The sequence below is a fragment of the Pundamilia nyererei genome, unplaced genomic scaffold (genome assembly GCF_000239375.1).
Source record: "Pundamilia nyererei isolate P.nyererei 1_Seehausen unplaced genomic scaffold, PunNye1.0 scaffold00071, whole genome shotgun sequence".
NCBI classification, from domain to species: Eukaryota; Metazoa; Chordata; class Actinopteri; order Cichliformes; family Cichlidae; genus Pundamilia; species Pundamilia nyererei.
In genome coordinates this window covers 720,302-728,454 of record NW_005187472.1, presented here as the reverse complement: position 1 = coordinate 728,454, position 8,153 = coordinate 720,302, and the positions used below count along the sequence as shown (strand labels likewise).

Here is an 8,153-nt window from a genome sequence, read left to right as displayed (position 1 = left end):
TAATTGAGCATTGCGTGGCACATCCGACATACTGTTTTACTTTTGTCCATGACGCGCTTACCTTCAGGGTCATATTTCACATGAAGACCAAAATAGTTCCAAACGCCAGATCTGAATGAGGGTGGGGGAGGTTCAATTTGCCATGTTGCAACGAGCTTAGCTTCTGTCTTGCTAGCGTACCGAACGGAAAGCACTGTATCGAACGGTTCAATATTGATACGAGTATCATTGTACCCCTAATATTTTTGTGTGTGGTTTCTTGCAGGATTATGAGGGTTCAGTGTCATTTTCTCTGTTTTTAAATCAGCTGTTTAATTTGCAAGTCTGGTGCATTCTTACATTTTTTTATTTTATTTTATTTTTTTTTTAAACGTTCCTCTCATCTAACTCATTCACTCTTACACATCAAAATAAGGCGGTGGCATGACTCACCCCAAGGAATCTTATTTTGACATGTGAATTGACACAACAATCCCAAGAATAACAGGCAACCCACAGTACCTTCTGAGCCAGCTGACCCAGATAAAACAATACGTACTCTATCTGGATGAAGTGCAAAAGGTTGCTAGATCATAATCAAAAGGACCACTAAAATCGAAATCAGTACCTCTTAGGACATTAACAAAAAAATGACAATAATAAAGACCAATGTGAAAGTAAGACGTTTTTTTGGGTCTTATAAACAACAGTAAACACAGTAAAACACAAAAAAACAGTAAAATACCTGGAAAGTTTTGGAAGCTCCTCCACAGTTGAATCTCAGGCAGAGGTTAACTTTATTGTCCTTTTCCAAAATCTCAAACGTCCCTTCTTTCCACCTGGTGGTGCCCAGGTCCAGACTGGTGAAACGGATCTTCACAGCCCCAGCGCTGGAGAGTTTGGGCACTACAGTTGCCATGGCTTGCTATCCCGTTGGTGCACTTGGGAGACTGGGACTCAAACTAATCCTAAAAAAGACAAATTGGATCCGCTGTCACACAATCTGAGCACATTATATTTATAACAACTGAATGTGTTCAGCAGGAGCAGTTTAAACCAATGGTCAGGTAGTTCTGAATTTGATTACTCTAGTTAAATACTGCAGGAGAATAATGGGCTTAACGAACAGAAGCAGCCACTAAAATGAACATAGCACCTCTTTTTGTAATAACACTAATATCACCTGTAGTCGTCTCGGTGAAAGCAACTTCAAAGTTTCCGAGGCTGAGCTCAGATAACGAGAGCAGGCAACCCACGTTGTCAAAGTCACAAGAAAGTACAAACCATCCAAAACAAGCTGACAGGAGTCAGCGCAGCATCTCGCAGCAGAAAAGCGGACAGCACGCTCGCAATGCATTTCTGACAAATAAAACAGCTTGTTTGGCTGCGTGTGGCAGCTCGTGCCTTGTGATTTTCTTTGCTAGCAGCTTCAATAAAAGCCCATGTTTGCATCTGCCATCAAACTAGCCAAACTAACGGCCACTCTGAGTCGCGGTAGCCAACGACTGGTACGTGCACAACAACACGGGATGTTCCCTCTCAGCTCAAGGCATCGATGCTCCCACAGAATTACCTGTCCAAACCGGCAACGCCAAGAAAAGGTGCTAGCCAAAAGTAAAAAAAAGCCCCTTTGGATGCGGATAATGTCGTATGCCCGTCCGCAGCCCCTGAATGGGATGGAGGAGGCCGACGTTAGCACCTCGGCTAACAAGCTAACGAACGCTAGCTAACTGGCTAATTTGCTAGTCTGTAATTTGGTGATGAAAAGCGTATCGCGTTGCGATTACAGCGAGCAGGTACTTACCTATCGATGACGAGAGCTTGTCTTCAAACTTCTAAAAGTCCGGTGTCGCTTCTGTAGCTGCTGAGCAGGCAGAAAGTTTGTTTTGCCGGCATTCACCTGCTCTCCGGTGCTGTTGACAGCAGAGCAGCACACGACGCGTCGCTGAGCTGCGCGATGATGGCGGGAATGTGAAAATTTACAACGGAAGTAATGACCGAGGATCTTCATCTCGCGATATTTCACTTATTTGTATCAAGGCTGTCCACGGGTCTGCCAAGCTAAGCCTCGCTTTAGTTTTAGTATGAATTACGTTTAGTTTTGAGCTAATTAGTGTGGTTTAAAGCGCACAAATTAGACTGCTAGTGTTCCTTTTCCCCTTATTTCGGCGAATTTGAAGTTATGTTAATGTACACGGGTACTTGTCTTCATAGGCCAGGACATTTAGCAGCCAGCTCGGGCTAGCTTTGTGCTAGTTACGCCAACTTGCTTGCATTGCAACCACGTTCACCACACTTAATCAAATTTAGTTGTTTATAACGACATAAAGACGCCACAAAGATCTTCGGAGAATGCTTGCAACGGGAGCGGTAAGTGTAATTTCACCTTACTTTGCTTTGAAGTCTCGAACCGTCTTAACATGAAGCTTCCTCATCCTTTTGTTTGATTTACATTAAACACTGACCACCCTTTCTCAAACACAGACCCAAGACGACATGCTTTTTAAACTCATTTTGCCTTTTACAGGCTGTATCTAATGTCACAGCCCTGGCTCAGGTAGACCGGGAAAAGATCTACCAGTGGATCAATGAGTTGTCCAGCCCAGAGACCAGAGAGAATGCCCTGCTGGAGCTCAGCAAGAAACGCGAATCTGTGCCAGACCTGGCACCGATGCTTTGGCATTCCTGTGGCACTATCGCTGCTCTTTTGCAGGTAAGATCTGTTGCCTCTCTCTACCAGTTGGAAATCAGGATCTTGTTTTTGTTTGGTTTTTTTTATGCTTCAAATCTACATCGGAACCACAAACCTGAATCTTTAACCCTATGGCATAACTGGACATGCACCCTTCTAGAAATTTAATACACACAGCATCCACAGCACATACTGTGATTGGCCTACCCAGTACTATAGATTTCCCCCTGTTAATTTCATCTTAGTTTTTGAATTTCTCAGTGACAGAATAACGATCAATGATCATCTCCTCAATATAAGGAATCTCCTCAATATAAGGATTCACAAATGTCAACAAATTACTGGAGAAAGATATAGAGGTAATAAAGTACCAGCATTTTATTTGTTCCTGTCGGCTGGCTCCACATATAAAACACCAGAAGACACACTAATTAACACATAATGCACAAACACATAAATGATGTTGACAACATGGCTACGCCATAGGCTTTACAAAGATTCAGCACAACCATTAGTGTCAGGGACTACAAGTCATGCCATGTTTGCACGGCAGCTAGGCCTTACAGACCACTCGCATGAAGTGAGCTACTAAACCCTTCTTCATTACTCTGAATTGTTTTGCTATATTTATTTTTATTTATATAATATGTTGCATTGGTACTTGTTGTTAAGAGCTCTTAGTATATTTTAAAACTTGACCTGAATTATAAGACTTCCAGGGCACTAGATCTTGAAATGGTTGTAAGCGTTTTTTTATCTCTACCTACCATTAGAGTTTATACCACTTGTTGAGTTAATACCACAGAGATGACGGAGTAATCCATCATCTCTATAGTTCTGTTTGCCCAGTGTCATTTGCTGTGCACCATTGATGCATTCCTTTCTCTTTGTAGGAAATAGTGAACATCTATCCATCCATTAACCCACCGACACTCACAGCACATCAGTCTAACCGGGTGTGCAACGCCTTGGCACTCCTGCAGTGTGTTGCCTCACACCCAGAGACACGGTAAGGGGACAATTAGAAGCTTTAATTGTGTAATACTAAAAAAAAAAACCTTTACTACAGAGCAGATTGAGTTTTATCCACTTTGCCTTCATTTGTTCTGTTTCAATCAGGAATTTCAGAAAACTAAACTGAAACCATGCTTCTTCTTTTTTTATGTTTTATCTCATCTTTTCTTTTCACTGATACAAACAAGGCTTTTAAGCCTTAAATGAAAGTACCTAATTTTCTGCACTATAAGGTGCACTTAAAATGCTTTAATTTTCTCAAATATCAGCAGTGCACCTTATAATCCGGTGCACCTAATGTATGAATTCTGGTTGTGCTTACTGAACTGATTTTATGTAGTACACGGCGCTCAAAAATCTGTCAAAATGTTTTAGTACGACTTTAGTAAGTTACGAAGCCCCACCGCTTGATGGATTGTCAGAGCATTACAGCTACCGTAGTCAGGAGCCTCGCAGACTCGGAGTATTTGGGTCCAAAACTCCGTCCTCTTCAGGTCACACAGTCAAACGAACACTGCGTTATCACTGAGAGTTAAAAACTGTCTAAATTCTTTCATCTTTAAAAATAATCAGTGTTGCTGCTTTACCAGGTGTAACAATTAAGTTTAACATCGAGGCATCCATGAAAACAGAATTTATTAAATTTAACAGAGTTAGATGTTAGCAGGAAGTTAGCTCGCTAGTTTCCATCTAAACATGATATAGGATGTTCTGACTGAGAGATTTCTGAAAGAATTAAAACGTACAGCTCTGCTATCACTTCCATACCGAGCCCTGCAAGGGACATGGGAGAAAAAAATTTAAGGTGAAGTTTTGTGAGATCCCACAAACGTTTTGCAAGATCTCACAAAATAGACTGGTATCCTTCGCAGGTCACATTTGAAGGCCGAGTCGGTGTATCCTTCGTTACCCAACCTATCCCAGAATTCATAGCGTGGCCCAGCCAATTCATTTCTAACAATGGCGCCAGCTAGTTAGTTTTAATATTACTTTTTCTGGGTCACAAAATAAACCTTTAAGATATTTTCAGGCGTGAATGTAGCTGTGTAAACATCAAATATCTGCTCGGTTTATCAAGACATCACATATTTGCAAAAGTGCTCCGACGTTTTCAGAGATGTCTGTTACCCACCATCTCGAAGCTAACAGGAGGACGAGGCCCACTACAACCGGGGGGAACAAGGCACATCGTGCCTTAACCTCCCGGTCGGCTTCGAGCTGTGCACATCACTAAATACCAGCTTGTCCAACTTCAGTAAACCAACGAACATCACTGCTGTGATCATTAGCGACACAGCTATGTTAGCATAACAAAAACACAGTGAAGCTGGAGGATGAACGCTAACTTTTTTCCACTCAGTAAAAGTTAACATGAGGGTTAAGAACAAATGCAATCGTGTGGCAGGATGCTGTAAACAGACCAAACTTCAGTCAGAAGAACAACTGAGATAATCCATCCACAATATGAGGTTAGTCACTAATATACTGCAACAACATGGGAAAGAGCAGCTGTGAGAGAATTAAACATTAATGAATCAATGGTACGGAAGTGGAGGAAACAAGAAGAAAGAGTTGAGTAAAGTTTGACTTATCTGACTGTTTTGTTTCGCTTGATGCACCGTATAATCTGGTGTGCCTTATGTATGAAAACAGGCCCGTTAATTGACAGTGCGCCTTATGGTCCGAAAAATACGGTATATGTGTTTTATATGAGTGTGGTTACACTGATTTAAAAGTATTTTTCTTTTCATTTTTAATATCTTGCCAGGTCGGCTTTCCTCGCAGCCCACATTCCCCTTTTCCTTTATCCCTTTTTGCACACTGTGAGCAAAACGCGCCCATTCGAGTACCTGCGCCTCACCAGCCTTGGAGTCATAGGTATGCTCTCCTCTCATTGTATTATGAAAAGAGTTTTTATCATTCAAAGTGTGTGTGTACAGGTATTAAGATGTCTGTTTGTACTTAATGTAGGTGCCTTGGTCAAAACAGATGAACAAGAAGTGATTAACTTTCTTCTCACAACTGAAATCATCCCGCTTTGTCTCCGCATTATGGAATCAGGAAGTGAGCTTTCTAAGACGGTACGGAGCTATTCTGTTTTTAAAATAGTCTGAATCTTTACAGATAGCCCGCAGCATAATATTGACACCTACTAGTGAGAAATCTTTATATGCATGTTTGTTTTTTCAGGTTGCTACCTTCATACTGCAGAAGATACTGCTTGATGACACAGGGCTGGCTTACATATGCCAGACTTATGAACGTTTCTCCCATGTGGCAATGATCCTTGTAAGTGTTTGCTGTAAAGTTATGCATGGACATGATCAGATAGACTTTCTGTGCCACGTTGACACATCATCGATTACAAGAAGATGGTTTAGTCTCACTGATTTCTGTTTGTAATTTGTTGAAAAGTCCAGACAGAATTAAAAACTTTTGATAACCGTTCGGAATAAACAGGCACAGACTGATGTTTAAAAACCAGTTGTCTGTTCAAAGCTTTTTACAAACTGACCATAAGAAAATCTGCATCAAGTCATATCTTTACTTCGCTGTCAATTATGTCCAAGCAGAAATGGTCCACAGTTAAATTTTGTTTAACAATTAATTTTCTGTCATTATCAGCAAATGAAATACTTCAGAACGTAAACTTCATATTAAAACTAAACTTGATTTTTCAAAAGGAATCAGTTCGTTGCACTGCAGTTCGAACCCTAGAGTCTCTTGTTTATGTTTCGTTTTGGTGTTTTAAAAACCCAACTGGGCACAGACATCACAAGTTAGCCCAGGCTGCGGTGGCATGCAGCATGGTTCATGTCACATGATTGAGCCTATAAAATAAATTAAAAAAAATAAACCCTTGAGAAGTTGAGAGCAGCATAGTAACAATATTTACTGCACTCCACTGATTTGATTTATGTAATCCATCTACAGGGAGCTGATCAAATGTACCAAGGACAGAAGAAAATGCGCCCATGTCACATTCATTACCTTTGATGTGTAAACAGCACGCTGTAAAATCCTGTCACATGTTCACAGCTGAACTTTAATCTTCAGTCAGAATAAAAATATTGATCCAGTTCGGTGGTTCTCAAACTGTGAGGTGTGGGCAACCTGGTGAAATCATTAGGAGGGAAAAAAGTCAAATAAATCGAGACATCAACAAGAGTTTCCTGAGGCTTTCACACTGACCTTTAACTCAAATGTAGTTTGAGTGCTTTCTTTAAATAATAATTTGTTGATTTGTGGCGTGTGGGTCGGGATCTTTGTTTGCTGGATGTAACTGTAGCTGTTGTCTCCATCATGTTTGCATCTTCAGGGTAAAATGGTGCTGCAGCTCTCCAAAGAACCATCAGCTCGGCTGCTGAAGCACGTCGTCCGCTGCTACCTTCGCCTTTCAGATAATCTCAGGTAGAGCATCTTTACTCTGTTGCAGTTTATTGTGTGCTCGCGAGTTCTGTATAACACTGGCTTCGCTGTTTGAAGACTTCAATCAGCTTGCCACTAGGAGAAGCTATTGCAAAAACACACTGGTAGTTTTTACACCATGAGATGTTTATGTGTGTAAAAACAGTTCATGGTAACAGGTTGTATTACCGTAGATGTAATAGCTGCAGCTTTGCTTGAAACACTTGGGAATAACTACATAGACAGAAAAATGCACTACATGTTGAAGCTGTTCATCGTTTAGGACAATTATATTTTTGTTTATTCTGATGATTTTTTTGTTTTTGCCTTACTCTTCTTTCTAACCTGACATTAATTATTTGGAAAAATATATCTGCACTTTCATTGAGTGTTTTCATCAAGTTTGAAGTTCAATTTCATTTGAAGTGATATTAAAAGGAGGTTTTGTGTTGTTCCTTCCTCAGAGCCAGAGAGGCACTCCGTCAGTGTCTACCCGACCAGCTGAAGGACAGCACCTTCGCCCAGGTGCTGAAGGATGACACCACCACCAAACGCTGGCTGGCTCAGCTGGTCAAAAACCTGCAGGAGGGCCAAGTGACCGACGCCCGGGGCATCCCGCTGGCCCCGCAGTGAAGAATTCACAGGAGACACAAACGGACTTGAATTTGTATTCTGTCACATGTGGTGCTAAGACTGAAAAGTAAACAACATGATGGAAGAAGATATTTTTGCTCTTGGGTCATTTATTTTTCCACATCTTCTTTATAGGAACCCAGACTGTATGATTTCCAAGACTTTTGTGAATATTTGAAAATCCAATAATGATACATAGGCTGATGTTTTCCTTGAAACGGCTTGATAAAGAAATGTTTAGGTAGGAGATTTTGCGGTTGAAAAAAAGGAAAACAGTAACACTCCTGCATTTCTGTTAACAGCGAAATTAACTGACGTTTACTTTTTAGAAAGTAAATAAATATGCATTAAAATGCATTCCTTTTATATGAAACAACAGACAAACTAATAATAAAATGTGTGTATTGCTGCAGTAACTACAAATACA

The 8,153-nt window shown here is 40.7% G+C and overlaps 2 protein-coding genes across 3 annotated transcripts in view; one reads left to right on the top strand and one right to left on the bottom strand.

Annotated features, from left to right (window-relative positions):
* Positions 1-1,960, bottom strand: part of usp37 (ubiquitin specific peptidase 37) — a 17,937-nt gene extending 15,977 nt beyond the window's left edge. The window contains exons 1-2 of one of the 2 annotated variants that reach the window (XM_005736827.1): positions 1,784-1,960; positions 725-947 (exon numbers count right to left, since the gene is read on the bottom strand). In XM_005736827.1, coding sequence (XP_005736884.1) covers positions 725-898 — 174 coding nt within the window. In that variant the 5' untranslated portion in view covers positions 899-947; positions 1,784-1,960. The remainder of the gene's footprint in view (positions 1-724; positions 948-1,783) is intronic. The other variant, XM_005736826.2, reaches the window with a different exon arrangement.
* A 38-nt stretch (positions 1,961-1,998) lies between these two features.
* Positions 1,999-7,818, top strand: cnot9 (CCR4-NOT transcription complex subunit 9). The gene is made up of 8 exons (XM_005736828.1): positions 1,999-2,349; positions 2,507-2,692; positions 3,565-3,680; positions 5,454-5,563; positions 5,657-5,766; positions 5,876-5,974; positions 7,005-7,096; positions 7,558-7,818. Exons 1-8 carry the CDS (start codon positions 2,332-2,334, stop codon positions 7,724-7,726), a joined length of 900 nt encoding a protein of 299 aa, XP_005736885.1. The 5' UTR covers positions 1,999-2,331; the 3' UTR covers positions 7,727-7,818.
* The last annotated feature ends 335 nt before the right edge of the window (positions 7,819-8,153 follow it).

What these genes read in the sequence shown, in the direction of transcription:
- cnot9 (XM_005736828.1), top strand. An exon ending in CACCAGCCTTGGAGTCATAG is followed by an intron (nt 5,564 to 5,656) that starts GTATGCTCTCCT and finishes TACTTAATGTAG; the next exon opens with GTGCCTTGGTCAAAACAGAT. An exon ending in CCCATGTGGCAATGATCCTT is followed by an intron (nt 5,975 to 7,004) that starts GTAAGTGTTTGC and finishes TTGCATCTTCAG; the next exon opens with GGTAAAATGGTGCTGCAGCT.